The sequence below is a fragment of the Helianthus annuus genome, chromosome 6 (genome assembly GCF_002127325.2).
Source record: "Helianthus annuus cultivar XRQ/B chromosome 6, HanXRQr2.0-SUNRISE, whole genome shotgun sequence".
Taxonomy (NCBI): Eukaryota; Viridiplantae; Streptophyta; class Magnoliopsida; order Asterales; family Asteraceae; genus Helianthus; species Helianthus annuus.
This window is the reverse complement of record NC_035438.2, coordinates 122,837,097-122,853,934: the sequence shown is the minus strand read 5'-3', so window position 1 is coordinate 122,853,934 and position 16,838 is coordinate 122,837,097. Positions and strand designations below refer to the sequence as shown.

At 37.9% G+C, this 16,838-nt stretch overlaps 1 protein-coding gene across 1 annotated transcript; it reads left to right on the top strand.

Moving 5' to 3' along the window:
- The first annotated feature begins 13,726 nt into the window (after window positions 1–13,726).
- Window positions 13,727–16,303, top strand: LOC110906729 (glutamic acid-rich protein-like). Its single transcript, XM_022151824.1, has 2 exons — window positions 13,727–14,068; window positions 14,309–16,303. Exons 1-2 carry the CDS (start codon window positions 13,727–13,729, stop codon window positions 16,301–16,303), a joined length of 2,337 nt encoding a protein of 778 aa, XP_022007516.1.
- Window positions 16,304–16,838: the final 535 nt, after the last annotated feature.

Below are 16,838 nucleotides of genomic sequence, written 5' to 3'. Positions count from 1 at the left end.
ATCTTTTGGATCTGAGTCGATTTATGATGGTAATTTTGTTTTTTGTTTTTTTTTTTGTTTTGCTTTCTGAGTTTGATTAATCGATTGTGCTAGTGGTGTTGGCCATGTTGTTTCTCGCTGCTGTTTCGGCTGTGATGTTGGTGGTTGTGCTGTTGACAATAGTAATGAAAAGACAGGCTTTTTGTTCATGGTGAAAAGTATAGACTGTATGTTTGTCGATTATATTTAGCGGTGATGGTGGCTTGCTACTTGGCGTGGCAACTCGGTTTGCAGTCGTAGCGGCACTGAGCTGTGTTTTGTTGGTACCGGCGATAATGAAGTGTCATTCTGAGCCTTTTTCGCTTTGTGACGACTAGCGCTGGTTGGTTATAAACACTGAACTTTCAGTTATGCAACATTTATACTCAGTATGTATATTACGACTTCTTATATTAGTGGGGAAGTGAAGCTACTCTAGGAGAAGTTTTTCATGTAAGATTAAATATATTATGTATTAATATTTAATCTATAGCCATTATAATCATTTACATAATATAGATCAAAATATATAATAACCTATTAAGATAATTAGTTGGTAATTGTTGATGGACCATATTACCCTTATTAACTAATTAGGTTTCCTCCTGGGTGCTTATATAAGGAGACTTATGTGGAGGTTAAGGGGTTAGACAGTTACACAATTAGAGATACCCCATAAGCATAACATCATCACGTTCGACCTCCCTCTCCTACGGCCGATACCCTTTTCGGTTTAATCAGTCACCATCATCAGTTAGCACCCTAAGGAGGAACCAGATCACCTTGACAAAGATGTCGAACTCCATGTCGTCTTCTCTCACTGGATTCTCCACTGCACTGTCTGCGGTGACAGGTATATTTTCATGTTTTCCATTATGATTAAACAGAACTGATCCAACGTTTCAAAGAAAATGCTTGAAAGCATTAGTGATTGGTGCAAGTTTAGTTTTATTCCAACAGATAACTGGTCAACCTAATGCACTTTACTATGCTGCATCAAATTTTCATTTACTTGGTTGGAAATGGACTACAATGAAGAAAGGAAAATAACCATTGTGAGTTGTTTTTTTCTTATTTGCTCAAGAATGATATTTTTGCTCATACAATTATTCTAATCTTGTTTAGAGGCTTGATGATTTTGAACAGACCCAAAAAAAGCTCAACAGTAAATTGGAAATTCAGCCTCGATAAACATGATTAGAGGCACATGTTGTGAAGTTCATCTCTCTTATTTGCCAATATTGATGAAGCAGCAAACAATGGAAATGGGTTTGTTTTCCTTTACTCATGGTTTGGGAATGAGAGAATGAGAATAGGAATGCTAGAAGGTGTTTGTTTGGGTGGATGACGGCCTCATTGTGATCTTTTTTTGGCTTTTTGCACTGGTTGTGGATGTGTGAATGTTTAACTCTTCATGGTTCAATTGTTATACATTTTGAAGTTCATATGTTCACATGAATGTTTCATATGCTCACTGTTTGGGGCCACATGCTCTGTATATAAGGCCCTTTTTCTGTTTCCAAAATCAAATACGGTCTACAAACGTTCTAGGAACTTGCCTATCGCAGAGTTAAAATCAGAGATTATGCTCCTAAGACCATGAATTTTGTTCAGAAACCAACTCTGTGTAGATGGTGGCTTGACTTTGTTATGCCACCAACATCTGATTTCCGCATGGTAAACTATATTATCAAAATATTTTTTTTTTATTTTTAGATCAGAAATTACAGGTTCGTGTGTGTGCTTTTCCTGCAGAGCGTTTGGGATTGGAAGGCATTGGGATTAGGCATTAGCTCGAGTATAATCCTAAAACCCAGGCCAGCCTTAGAGATGTACACGATTCTTTATAAAATTATTTTAATATTTTTACTGTATTGGTAACCGCATAAGTTATAATTCAGCTTTTTATGTGGGCATCAAAGCCAGCAGCCGATTCTATTTTTGATAAGCTGTACGACCTTGGATACAGTGGCGGAACTAGCAGTAAAGTTCAGGGGCATCCCTAATTTTTTTACCTTACATACATACAATGTGAATATACATCATCATGCCACATCGGATAATAATTGACACGTAGGATAATAAAACTAACCAAGTTAGTAGCTAGTTAACGACGGGGTGACAGGTACACCAAAGTGTTAAGTAGGGGGTGATGGGAGCCAAAATGAAAGTTGAGAGTGGCAGCGGCCAAAATTGATTAGTTTAGGGTGATAAAATCCATTTCCCCATATATTTTTACCATACATTCATACAATCAAGTACATAGTAACAACTAAAATTAGTAACTAACCCCTAACCCACAATCCAATTTCGCCCCTTTTGTACTAGAATACATTTCCTGTGACGGAACTAGACTTTTATGACTGGAGGATCACAATGTAACCTTTTATAACACAAAATTATATTCATTTCTTTATGATGTACTACAACCAGTATAACCATATTAAGGTGTTACAACATGCTAGCTATTGTACCATTGAGGTTTTTATGAAAGTTTATTAAAAAAGTTATCTATACAGTAAACTAAATGTATTAAGCAGAAACTTTAATAAAGTAACTAAATAAGATAAAAACAATAACAAAACGAAATAAAAGCATATGTTTTTAATACTAAATAAATCAATGAAATTGCACATGTTTTTAATACTAAATCAGAGAAAATTTATGTAATTTACCCCTACAAAATGGATATTGATTACACCAACAAAATTGGATATTAATCCTCGATTAAAGTTAAAGCTGATGTTGGTGTTTCAACTTTTAAGTGTGTTAGTGCATTATGTCTAAAGCCTATGTCTTAAGTCTAGGGTCTAAATATGTCAAGTTTGTATAGTTTAGGGGTCTGATATGTAAAGTTTTGATGTGTATATAGGGGTTCCGTTTGAAACAGGTTTGTTATGTTTCAAACGGAAGGGTATGTATGCTGGCCGTTTGAAGTTGTAAGTGTAAACTTCAAACGGAAGGGCAAGCCTATAAATAGGCATGTATGTTTCTCATTTTCAAACGGTCTGTTATGTGATGTACTGTTACTCTGCCGGATTTTCACGTGAAATTGAATGAGAAGCAAGTAGTTAAAGTATCTGCGAAGTATCTTCATCTGTTTTCTACTCTTTTCTGTCTGATTCTACTCTGTTTGAATGTTTCCGCCACTCAAATAGTGTGTATTACTCAAATTGACTCATTCGTTTGGTCATATCGATCCTATAATTGGTATCAGAGCCAGTTGTTAGTAATTACACCTGAATCAGTTGGTTGTTTCTGCACAGAAAAGGACTACAGAACTTTTTGGCCGGTTAAATTGTACTGAATTTTGGACAGAGTGTGTAAAATTGTGTACTTATCAATCCTTGAGAATATCAGATCTAGATTCAACCTGAAAGTGATAAAAATGGACTGAAAACTACCTTCCGTTTGAACGAACACTTGGAGTCCGTTTGAAAGTCTGACCTATCGTTTGAAAATTAGCATACCGTTTGAAAAACGTGTTCCATCGTTTGAAAGTAGTGTTCATCGTTTGAACATTAGCCTACCGTTTGAAACCTGTTCCATCGTTTGAACCTTAGCCTGCCGTTTGAAACCTATCCCATCGTTTGAACATTAGCATCCCATTGGAAACTTGTCCCATCGTTTGAAATGTGGCTCCGTTTGAACCTATAGTTTGAAGCAGTTAGACCGTTTGAAGAACCACACCTTCCGTTTGAAATTGTTGTATGACCGTTTGAATTTATCGTTTGAAAGTAATCATTTCGTTTGAAGATTATACTATTCGTTTGAAAGGTATCTCGTTTGAAATGGATAATCAAGATTTTTTCAACATGTTTGTGGGAAGTGGTGCGGCAATCCAAAGTCCAGCTAGTATCATACAGAATGTCAACCTGGAAAATGAATTGGGAACAATGCAAAAGCCACCCAAACTGATGAGCTTAGATGAATATTCTGGATGGTCCGGAAGATTTAAAAACTGGGTTCAGGCAAATCATTTTGAGTGTTGGATGAAGATCGAAAAGAAATACGTACCTCCAATTGATGGGCTCAGGATGGTTAAAACTATTGGAAGTCTTATAGATACTGAACAGGCAGATTTTAAAGCTGAAAAGAAAATGGTGAGCATCTTGCAGCAAGCCATTAAAGAAGACATTCTTGTATTGCTACAACATGACGAAAGTTCACAGTCAATCTGGCAAGCGCTAGAACAGAAGTTTATAGGAAGTGCTTCTATGATCAAGAGCAAAAAGGCGCTTATCAAGAAAGAGTTCGATATTTTTACTGGGATCAAAGGAGAGTCAACGAAATAGTTAATCGAAAGATATTGTCACCTTGTAGTTGAAATGAGAAGATTAGAAATTGAAAAAACAAATGAAGAATGGATTGATAAACTTTGTGATGCACTTCCATATGACGAGTGGGGAACTTATCTTATGATGCTGAAAAAGAGTTCTGATTTTGTGGATTACAATCTGAGTGTGTTTATTGAAAAGATCGAAGCTCACGAGCTTGAGTTGTTGAAGATAAAGAAGATGAATTCTGCTAGCATACAACAAGATGTATCTTTATATTACAAAGGCAGTCCTTCAGTTGCAAATCTTCAAAGTCCAAAGATACATACAGGATTCAGTGCTGATAACACTTCAAATGCTGCATCAAGTTCTCATCAATCAAGCAGTTCTACACCTTTCGCAAGTTATGAACCGAATGTCAAAGTTCAGGAACAGTCTTCGCCTCAAAGCTCTACCGGATCTAATCATCAGGCGTATGTTTCTGGAGTACAGTGTAATATCGCAGTGAACATCAAAAATGGAAACAAGATAACGGAAACTGCTGTGAAGCAACATATTGCACTACTCGCTTCCGTTCTCGAGGCATATGAAGGTCTAGTTGCGGGGAAAATTGGAAATCCGGACATGACAAAGGAGGACTGTGACCAAATAGACCCTGAGGAGCTTGAACTGATTGACATTAAGTGGGATATGGCAAGTCTAGTTCGTCGTGCTCAAAGGTTCATGGAAATCATGGGAAGAAACAGTTTATCCGGTCTGGATCAGAAATTGGGATTTGATAAGTCGAAAGTAACGTGTTTCAAGTGTAAAGAACGCGGTCACTTTAAGCGTGAATACCCAAACCGTGAAGTCAACAATCACCAAAACCCGTTCACCAATGATTACTATCGACGGGCAATCTACCATCGACCGAATCAACAGCAAACTGTTCAAAGGCCGAAGATAGAAAACAAACCTGAAAAGGCATTGATTGTGAACCAAGATGATGAACAGCTAGCTGCAGGTTTTAGCTGGGATAAATATATCCCTGGTAAAGATGATCAGGCCATGATGGCAGAGGTGGTTGAGATTTCTGAGGTAGTTTCTGAACCAGAGGTTGTTGATGAAGTTGTTTCTGAGGTTGTTGAAGAAGTTTCTACGGAAAATGTTGTAGACGTTGAGGAAATAGCAGCTGAAGTACTCTACTATCAATCACAACAGGAGGAGTTAGTCTATACTATGAAATCTGTTATGCCTCCTAATGTGTTTGATTCTTTTGCAGGTTATTTCAAGGAGCCAAGAACCGGATCTTGTCCTAGATTTGAGGAAAAGAAAGAAGCTGTCAAAGAAGTGATTGACGTGTCCAAAGAGATGACTGGAGAAGTTCTGAAAGACATTGCAGACAAAGCTTTAATGGGAAAGCTTAAAGAGGTAGATTCAGAACCCAAGGAGTCACAGTCTGTCGATAAGGTGTCAGTTAACAGAAAGGAAACTGGAGTCCAGGAGGTCGAATCTGTCAAACAATCTGTGTCTGAGTTAAAGCATGTCGGTAAAGCTGGTTGTGATGAAAAGATTGATGAAAAAGATGTTCCAATCTCCAAAACGCCATGCAAACGTTGTTTACAACCGTGCGTGGAGTGTCTTGAAAAGGACACTAAGTATCGGGAATTGAAACATCATACAGACATGATTAAGTTTGATCTTGAACAATTAAAAGAAGCTTATGATACCTTAGCCAGATCAATTAAAATGATTCAAAAAGAAAGCGTTGAAAATGATAAAGCTACTAAATTGGCACAAGCGACATTGTTTGATAAACAAAGAGAAGTCAATTATCATCTTGATACAATTGCATCACTAAGAAAAGAACTTGAATTGGCCAAGATTTGATAAAAAGTTAATGAGCTATGTGGCTTCGTCTTATGTTTTGGAACAAATCGTCCCTCAACAGCCACATGCTACACCTGTGTTCAAAAGCGTTCCACCCCCAATGTGGAATCACTACACTCAGAAATATCCAGATGGGGTGGAAGCTGCTTTAAATCTTAAGCTGAAAACGATTGAGAGTGATTTACCTGACAGCATTGATATCACTTTCACTGCATCTGACACTGATAACGAATCTCAGGTTATCAAAAATGTTATCGATCAGGTGTTGGATGATGAAAGTGAGAAATCTGAGAAGGCTCATTCTGAGAAGACTGTCAGTGATTCTGAAGACGAAGGAAATTTCTTAGATCGTTATGTACCGAAATCGGAAAAAAGTACGAATGATGATCCGATCATGGTGGTATACACTATGGTTGGAACTGACAAACTTTATTCCGACGTCGAGTACCCACTTCAGAATGTCAAGATCGAAAATGTCGAGAAAATTTTCAAACTGGTTGAATTGAACGTTAACGAAATCAATAACAAAGATTTCTTTTCGAAACTGAAAAAATCTTTTGGTACTTCACGTCCCACTAGTTCGGAAAAGAAAGATGGGGTTGGTAAAGGTCAAATCAAGAAAAATCAGCTTAAAAACAAAGGTATTGGGTTTGAAAAGAAATTGGCAAAACAAGTGTTTAAACCAAAAGAAAAAATAAATGATGTTTTTGTTGCTGGTCCTAGTACTGAGGTTGAAAAGGAATATATTTTTAGTCAAAAAGCTGTGGACGATTTCAATGCAGCACAGAAGCTTAAAAAGGAACTGGTCAATACTACTTTTGTCGAGTATGATAAAAGAGTGTGCTATCACTGCAATGAAATTGGACATATGGCAAAACAGTGTCAAAAAGTGTTTAAAAAACATGTTGTTGAGAAACCAGTTCAAAAACAAATGGTTGAGAAATCAAAGGTTGAAAAATCAAATGTTCAAAAACAAAATGTTCAAAAAACAAATGGTTCAAAAATCTCTACCTAAATCACCAGTTGTTTCAAAAGGTAAAATGGAAATGGTTTCTCCGATCCGTATTCTGAAAAGAGGCAAATCGTTGAAGTCGGAGGATAAGCCGAAATTGATTTTCGAGATTGGCGAGTCTTCTAAGAATAGCAAGACTTCAAAGTTTTACCCCAAGACGAAAGTTTTTGAAAATCAGTCGTGGATCGTGAAATCAAAACCGTCAGTTGAGATCAAGAAAATGGAGAACGTTTTGAAAAATGATTCAAATCTTTTTAAAGATGATGTGGTTGATTTTGAAAATGAAGTAGATAAGTTTCTTGATGAATTTCCTCCAATTACTGACAAAGTTAAAACAATTGTGAAAGAAAAGGTTCAAAATGTCACTTTTGATTTTCCAAAAATAAATGAAAAGTGTGATGTTGTGTTCGGAACTGTGTCGGAAGTAAAGAAATCATGGGCATCTTTTTTGAATGAAGTGTTTTGTTGGTTGCAGGGGCTGCCCAAGTCAATTCTATCAAGATGGATCATGGACAGTGGAGCATCACGACATATGACTGGGTCTTTAGCTCTTCTTTATGATGTTAAGTCAATCAATGGAAGCTATGTTGGGTTCGCAGGGAATCAAGGAGGAAGAATTGTTGGCCAAAGAACGCTTACAAACGGAGTGATCTCATTTGACAAAGTGAACTATATCGTAGAGTTAACGAACAACTTACTGAGTATATCACAAATTTGTGATAAAGATTTCAGTGTACATTTTACGAAATCTGAATGTTTAGTGTTGAAACCAGGGTTTAAAATCCCTGATGAGTTGGTGTTGTTGCGCGCTCCACGGGTGAATGATCTTTATATTTTGGACATGAGTGCCGCAACGCCAACAACTCATCAAAAACAGTGTTTTGTCACCAAGTCTAAAGCTACTGAAAAGGAGTCAGTAATGTGGCACCGGAAAATGGGTCACATTCACGTGCGAAAAATGAATTTTTTGGTGCACAACGATTTAGTTGATGGTGTTAATGTTAAAAACTTTGATTTGACTGATGATTGTATTGCTTGTAAAAAGGGGAAGCAGACTCGAAAGTCACATCCACCAAAGATGCTCAACTCTATCAGGTTACCTCTTGAGAGATTGCACATGGATCTCTTCGGGCCTGTAAACGTCAAGAGCATTAGCGGAGATTTATACTGTTTGGTGGTGACAGACGACTATACGAGGTTTTCATGGGTTGTGTGTTTAGAACGAAAAGATCAAACATTCGAGTCATTGATGATGCTCTTTAAGAAGATGGAAACGGTGTACAAACTGCCCATCCGGAGGATTCGGAGCGACAACGGAACGGAATTCAAGAACAACAAGATGTACGAGTTCTGCAACGAGAAGGGAATTCTTCATGAATTCAGTGCGCCATACACACCACAGCAAAACGGCGTAGCTGAACGAAAGAATCGGACCTTAATCGAGACAGCACGTACGATGTTAGCCGATTCCAAGCTACCAATCTACTTCTGGAGTGAAGCAGTTTCAGCAGCCTGTTATACTTTGAACAGAGTTCTCACTGTCAAGAAATACAAGAAAACGTGCTTTGAGCTGCTGCACCGTTACAAGTCAAATCTTGAGTTTTTAGAACCTTTTGGCTCACCTTGCACATTTATAGATGAAAATGGTAAATTTGGAGCAAAAGCTAATGAGGGTTTCTTTGTAGGTTACGCAAGCCCGCTGAAGAGGGTGTTCATACCATGTCTGGGGAAGGTGATTCAAGTCCAACACGTGGATTGTCAGAAGCACACTCCATCGCCACAACTTCCCGGACAAAGATTCCTATTCGATTACGACAAACTCTGGGAGTCGTTTCAACTGCCTGTCGAGCCGAGTGATGAGGAACTAGCTTTTCTGTACCAGTATCAGCTATATACTTCACAAGAGCCTGTGTCTAGTCCGCTAGAAGTTTTTCAACCCACCGTGGGTAATCACGACAATGAAGCAGGACCAATTGGAACTACTCATGAACCACCAGAGGAACCAGCTCCGTCATTTGACGTTTCTGACGACTCAGAGGAGGAACCCGCTCCTACCTTTGACGAGGAGCCAAATGATACTTCAGAGGATGCTGTGGATCAAGCCGTTGATCTCGATATTTTGAATTTGGAATCGGAAGTAGTTGTGCCTGACACGGTTATGCCACGAACGTTGTCTTACCACCCTTCAGAACAGATCATTGGTGACCTACAAAGTGGTGTCAAGACGCGACATCAAATAGACCAAGCTTTTACTTGTTTTTACTCTTCTATTGCTGATATGCAGAAAGAAGTCTCACTTAAATGTTTCATTTCGCAGATAGAACCCAGCACTTACAAAGAAGCATTGACCGAAGATAGTTGGGTGAATGCAATACAGGAGGAGCTGCAACAGTTCGAAAAGCTGGGTGTCTGGAGACTTGTTGATTTGCCAAAGAATCAGAAGTTAATCAAGACAAAATGGGTGTTTAAGTGTAAGCGTGATGATAGAGGCGTCGTAGTGAGAAATAAGGCACGACTTGTGGTTCAGGGCTTCAGCCAACAGGAAGGAATAGATTATGATGAAGTCTACGCACCGGTTGCAAGGCTTGAAGCAATTCGTATTTTTCTAGCCTTTGCATCTTGGAAAGATTTCAAAGTATATCAACTTGACGTCAAATCTGCTTTCTTGTACGGCACAATCAGAGAAGAAGTGTATGTGGGGCAGCCACCGGGGTTCACAGACCCACTACACAGAAACAAACTGTATCTACTGGATAAAGCGCTATATGGACTGCACCAGGCCCCGAGAGCCTGGTACGAGACGCTTTCGACATACTTGCTGGACAACGGGTTCACAAGAGGCACAGTAGACAGCACTCCGTTCACCAAAGAAGAAGCAGGCCACTTGTTGATCGTGAAGATTTATGTGGACGATATCATTTTTGGATCCACCAACGACGATCTTTGCAAAGAGTTTGAGAAGGTAATGAAGAAGAAGTTCAAGATGAGTTCAATGGGGGAGATGAAGTTCTTCCTCGGGCTGCAGGTAGAACAAATGCCCGACGGAATCTTCATTCACCAGTCAAAGTATGTAAAGGACGTGCTCGATAAGTTCGACATGACAGATTGCAGTCCTGCATCCACCCCCCAGCACAGAATCATGGTATTTGTCCCGACGAGCAAGGTGTGAAGATGGACGAGACTTTATACCGATCAATCATCGGATCGTTGATGTATCTCACGGCTTCCCGTCCGGATATCATGTACCCGACGTGTCTCTGCGCCAGATATCAGTCGAATCCGAAGCAGTCACACCTGACGATAGTGAAACGTATTTTACGATATTTGAAGGGTTGCCCAAGCATCGGCTTGTGGTACCCTCGCTCGGGTGACTTTACTTTGTCCGGTTTCGTTGATTCTGATTTTGGTAGCTGTAAACAGAATGCTAAGTCCACCACTGCTGGGTGCCAGTTCTTCGGAACTCGGCTTGTCACCTGGCAGTGCAAGAAACAAACTGCAGTTGCGCTCTCTACATGTGAGGCTGAGTACATCTCAGCTTCTAGCTGTTGCTCGCAGATCCTTTGGATCCAACAGCCGATGCGCGACTTCGGTTTGCAATTCTTGGATACACCGATTTTCGTGGACAATGAAGCAGCCATTAATGTTACTAAAAATCTGGTTCATCATTCGAAAACTAAACACATTGAAATCCGTCATCACTTTATCCGTGATTGTCACGAGAAAAAGTTAATTCGGATTGAACACGTTAACACCGATGATCAGAAAGCGGATTTTTACACTAAACCTTTCGACAAAAAGAGATTTTATTATCTTTTGAGATTAAACGGGATGAAGAATCTGCAATCTGGGAGGGTAATCGAATGTGAAGCCGAGTTGGGCAGCGATCTGACATGAACCTGTGTCGTGTTGTCAAATTTCTTTTGTACAGTTGTATTTTCTGCTTTTCGATAAAAACAAAAACGCAAAAATATGTTTTAGTTTTAGGGGGAGATATTCGCAGAAAAATACAAAAACATGAGAAAATCATAAAAATACAAAAACAATAGAAAACCATAAAATCCAAAAACATTAGAAAATTTCAAAAAGAGTTGTGTAGAATAAGGGAAATGATAGTACATCAGCTAGACGGACACAGTACGCTAAAGATTTGTAGTGTTTAAAATGCAATTAAGCAGTCTCGCTAAAGATGTGCTGGTAGGTTTTTGCAAAATTAGTAAACCAGTTTGGGATATAAACAATAAAATTCACTTGCGTTTACGTGGGGAACACCTCCAGGATATATAGGTAACCCCTGAAATCCTGTTTGAAGGGTCCCGTATTCTGAGATACTAGGTCTTTATACTCAGTGATATCTGGGGTATTATCCCGGGACTTCTGCTGCATGGAAATATTGACCTAGTCCCCGGATAATACTTTCTGCAAAAGCTTTGAAATATAAGCTCGCCCTCAGCATGCTGATGAAACAATAAAATTGATAGTCGCTGCTGTTGAAAACAAAAGATCCTCTAAAGGGGACCCACCAAAAGTCGAAGCCGTCATCTCTCTGCGTATACAGAAGTATCGACCTGAGCTCTCACGGCCCTCGCACATTACCCCTGAACAGATATCAGCTGTGGTATACTCACCTGTAAGACTGAATACTGGGATCCGGATACGGGAGTATATACTGAGGTGGGACACATGTAAATGTTTAAGTCTTAAAACACTAATCACGTATCCCGAACAGATTGAAAATTTTGTGAAAATTTAAGTGGATCAGTATATCAGCAATCTACGCGAATTGTTTAAAAGCTGAGTATGAAACAAACAGCTTAACGGTGCTCGTGTCTAGTCGGCAGCTGATATGATCCCCTAACACACTCGCAAAAATATTGTGTGTACATAGTTTCAGTTTATCTAGTTAAAATCTAAAAAGATTTTCTTTTCTCATTTTATTTTTCGACAACCGATGTTGGGAATTGGAAGTTCAAAGCCTAAGTGCAGAACATGTCAGTGTTTTGATTAGGGATGGGTAAGCTGGAGATTGCTATTCTGTGATTGGTATAACTGTTTGGAAGTTAAAATGTGTTTGAAGATTGAATTGTTCAAAAGTTCATTCAGTTGAACTGTTTTCAGAAAGAAACGACAGCATACTTCATAAATCTGATCATCCAAGGCCATTAACTTGGACTTGGTGAGTCAAACAGTTGACCAAGGTCATTGACTTGGACTTGGTCAGCTAGGTGTGAAAGTGTTTAACCAGAAAATTGCAAAAATGAAATTTTTTGAAAAATCAAATACATGACCGTTTGAAACTTGTCCATAAAGTTTGAAAATGTGTGACCGTTTGAAATAACCATAAAGTTTGAAACTAATTCATGACCGTTTGAAATGCTGTGACCGTTTGAAAGTTTGAAACGTAAGGGCCAAAGCTATAAATAGCTCATGGTTCCGTTTAAAAAGTTCATTATCTCTTCTCTACCGTTTCAACCGTTCAAGGCGATTTCAAACGATCTCTCTTTACATCCGATTTCTGTCGTTATTCTGCCCAAATTTCACCCGGATCTTGTGTTTTTCATTGGATTATTTTATTCTAATCATGGTGAAGGTAAGTTTCTGAACAAGTTTTATTGTATTTCGCTTAATTTCTATATCGACGTTGATCTGTTATTCATATCATAGATCTAGGGCTTATTTTTATTTCTAAATGTCATCTAATCAAAAGGGTAGTGTCGGATTGGGTCATAGTTTATTGATTGTAAGTTTGATTGTTCTGAATCATGTTGATTGAATGTTTACTGAGTTTACAGGTCTGTCAAACTTAGATTTAGGAATTTTTAGAGAGTTTTAACGGATAAAAATTATATCAGTGTGCTCGGATTCCAACAGAGAACAAACCCTTACCATTAATTTGATTGATTTGAACTTAGATATGGATTAGGGTTTGTATAGTGTTTCAAACGACAGAATCTATCGTTTGAGGGATCCCGTTTGAAAGGGTTCCGTTTGAGGTATCCCGTTTGCAAGTGATCAGTTTGAGAGGTATCCGCTTGAATGATGCTCGTTTGAAATCGATTTGTTTGAGAGTAAACAGTTTGAAAGCCATCCGTTTGAAAGTTTTTCATTTGAGAGATGTTTGTGTCCGTTTGAATTGAAGTTTACAAGATTGTGTATGTTTTGATGTTTATATGTTGGAATTTGTTATATTTGTGTCTAAATGTGTTGTATGTTTGTATTTTTGCAGCCAACTTCAGTATTGTTCAATCCTATTCACAATGTTTGCTGCAGTCTGGATGAGGAGCAAAATCCGATGTTGTCAGAATTCAGAGATATTCTGGAATTCATGAGGAGAGTACCAATTTTGAAGGCATTGACAGAGAAACGTTTAGTGTTCAGATCTCATATTAAACGATTTTGGAAGCATGCTTCTTATGATGATCAAAACAAAACAATCAACTCAGTTGTTAAGATAAATGATGTAAAGAAACCAATTGTCATTTCAGAAGCGGTTGTTTGAGAAGTAATTGAGTTCCCGGATGAAGAGAATTCGCCAACAAAATTGCCAAAAAAGATGGTTAAGGGATGCATGTTGAGAATGGGATATGCTGGTGACTTAAACAGTGCAAGTTATTTGAAGTCAAAATTCACAAAGCCATACAAGTTTCTTATTCATGCTGTGTTGATAACAATGAGTCACCAGAAAGGAGGATTTGATATAATGCCTGACTATTTGATGAACATGGTTGTAGCTCTTGTATTGAACAAAAAATATAACTTCACTCATCTTGTTTTCCACTATATGGTTGATGAAATAGTTTCGGACAGGAAGACTTGGTTATATCCAAGATTTGTGCAGATGATATTGGATCATGCATATCCTAACTTGAATAGAGATGTGAAAAATGATCTGTTGGTGTTATCGCACATAGATAATGATTCTATTAGATCTTTAGCCAGATATCATCCAAAACATCCAGAGCCAACAAAATCTGCTGAACTATTTGGAGCTATTAAAGATAGTAATTATCAGGATCCTGATCCGGAAAATCATGAACATTGGAGAAACTAAGAAGAAAGAAAAGAGAAGGGTTATGCTGAAGAGCTGAAAATTCTTAAATATTTCATATCAAAAAGAAGTGAATGGTTCTTAAAGGAACAAAAGAAGAAGACCAGGAAAGCCACTCCTACTGTTAAACAAGTTAAAGAATCTTCTTCACATCCAAAGAAAAAACAAAAGAAAGCTTCTCAAACATCCTTGATCGATGAGCCTGAAGAAGATGATCCAGCTGTGGTAACTGCTGAGAAAGAACAAGTGACAGCTACAACTGATGATCCATTTAATGTTGATGTGTTATTTGATACAGATGTTTTGGAAACAGGGCCAGAAGTTGTTGCTAATGTTGAACAAGTTGTAAATGTTGAAGCCCAGAAAGAGAAAGAAAAAGTTGCTGATGATATTGAAGGTGACGATGTAGATAAAAGTACAACAAGTTCATCAAGTTCTTCAGATGATGGTATTGATGAAATTGAAAGTCGGAAAAGAATCCAAGCAGAGATAGAAAAAGAGAAGCTGTTAAGAAAAAGAAAGAGACAGGAGAAAGATGATGATGATGTCTATGTGCCCTCTCCAGAGCATGTCTCAGGATCACAATCTTCTCCAAAAGCTAGAAAGAAAGCGGGAGGTCGCAAGAAATTAGTTTCTCCAAAAATACGCAAAGTCAATCCAAAGAAATCTCCAAAGATCGTGCTAAAGAAGAAACCATCAAAAGAAAGTAAAAAGCCTCCCATACCACCACATGAACCAACACCACCACAATCACCTGTTCATCAATCACCACCAAGACAACCTACTCCTCCACAACAATCCTCATCACCTAAACAACCAACACCTCCAAGACAACTATCACCTATTCATCAAACACCACCACCACAACAAACTATATTCACTTCACAAGATCTGTTTGGTACACCTCCACTCACTCAAATGCAACCTGGTTCTTCTAGCAGAGGTCTTTGTACTCCACAGGATAATCTTTTAGATATTGGTGATTTCGGCTTTGCAAATAATGAACAAATGTTGAAATTGGAGAAAAAGATGGATGAAATGATAGTGGAAAACAAGAAGCTTGTTGCTGAAAACAAGAAAGTGTCTGATAGAGAAAGACTTCTTGAAATTCGTGTGAAGAAGTTAGAGGATGAAAATCAAGTGTTGGTGAAAAAGATTGATGCTGATCAATCTGAAATTGATATATTGAAAGTACGCGTTGCGGAGCTTGAAGAAGAAAAGTCTAGAAAAGATAATCAGAATGAATACTTCAAGCTAAAGAATAAAGAACTGGAAGCAGCTAAAAAGGCAAGAGATCATGAGTTCTACATGCTAAACAAAGTCGTTGAAAGTATGCTTGGAACGTCTATAGAAGAAAAGTTTGAAGAGCTGCAAGTTGATGAAATCAGGGCTCAACGTCAAGCAGAAATAGAGAAACAGATGCAAGATAAAGGTAAGGGTATTGAAGGAAGTTCAGCTGTGACTGAAAGATCTATAGTACCTTCTATGGTCACTGAGAATCCCGAGCCGATATCAGCTATTTTTGGGTTGTTTGAAGATGAAACTCACCTTGCTGAGTTAGAGGGATCTATTAGTGATGATGATGATGGAGAAGAGGAGGAAGAAGAGAAAGAGGATAAAGATGAAAAAGTATTTTCTGCTAGCAGTCACAGTTCTGATAATGATGATGATGATGATGATGATGATGCAGGTGGTACTGGTTTAAGAGTTACTGAAGGTTCTTCTGAACAAGATGTTGATAATCTGATGAATGACACGATAAATGAAGAGTCAGGAGAAGCTAGTGGAAAGGGGGAGTCTAGTAACTCTCAGATCGTTGAACATTCTGAAAAGTTATTCTTGAGTTTAGATGTTTATAGAGAAATGTTGCAAGATGTGAATCCGGAGATCAAGTTTGATTTTGAAGAAGAGTTGGAGTCTTTTGATATCAATCAACAGCCTGAATACACGTATAAGTATGTTGAAGAGGCTGATAAGTATGATCGAGTTGAGATTGAAGATTGTACGGATGATGAAGATGTAGCTGTAGATACTTCTAAGTATCCTACACTCATGGAATTCTTTGCTGAAGAAAACATGTAACATCCGTCAAAAACGGATACCCAAAATCCGACCCGTTTTAAGATTCGAACACAAACTTTAAACCAACGGAATTTTTTTTTCGTGAAATAAATAATCGTTGAAGGATATCGTTTATTCATTCCATTTAAAAAAAGGGTTATTTATTATTATTTTTATTTTATTTAACCAATTAAATTAGTTAATATTATTCTTTTTATAAAAATAAGTCTCGTTAGAGATTTAGGTTATGTTTCTGACCTAGTTAGTTAAACCTAGTTAGTATCGTTAACATAAGTTAAGGGGCTAAGTTGTAACATTTTAAAACTTTTAATACAAACTAGTTAGATTTAAATTAATAAATTTTTTATAGTTTAAATCTAAATTAGTTATTAAAGTTAGAAACCCAGTTAGTTCAGTTAAACAAACTACAGGTGCCTAACTGCAATTTATGAAACTTAAAAAGAAAATAAAACATCAAAAAGGGCTTCCGCCCGGGATCGAACTGCCGCCCCTAAACCAAACTCACGCGCTTTAACCGGATGGGCTACCATCATCG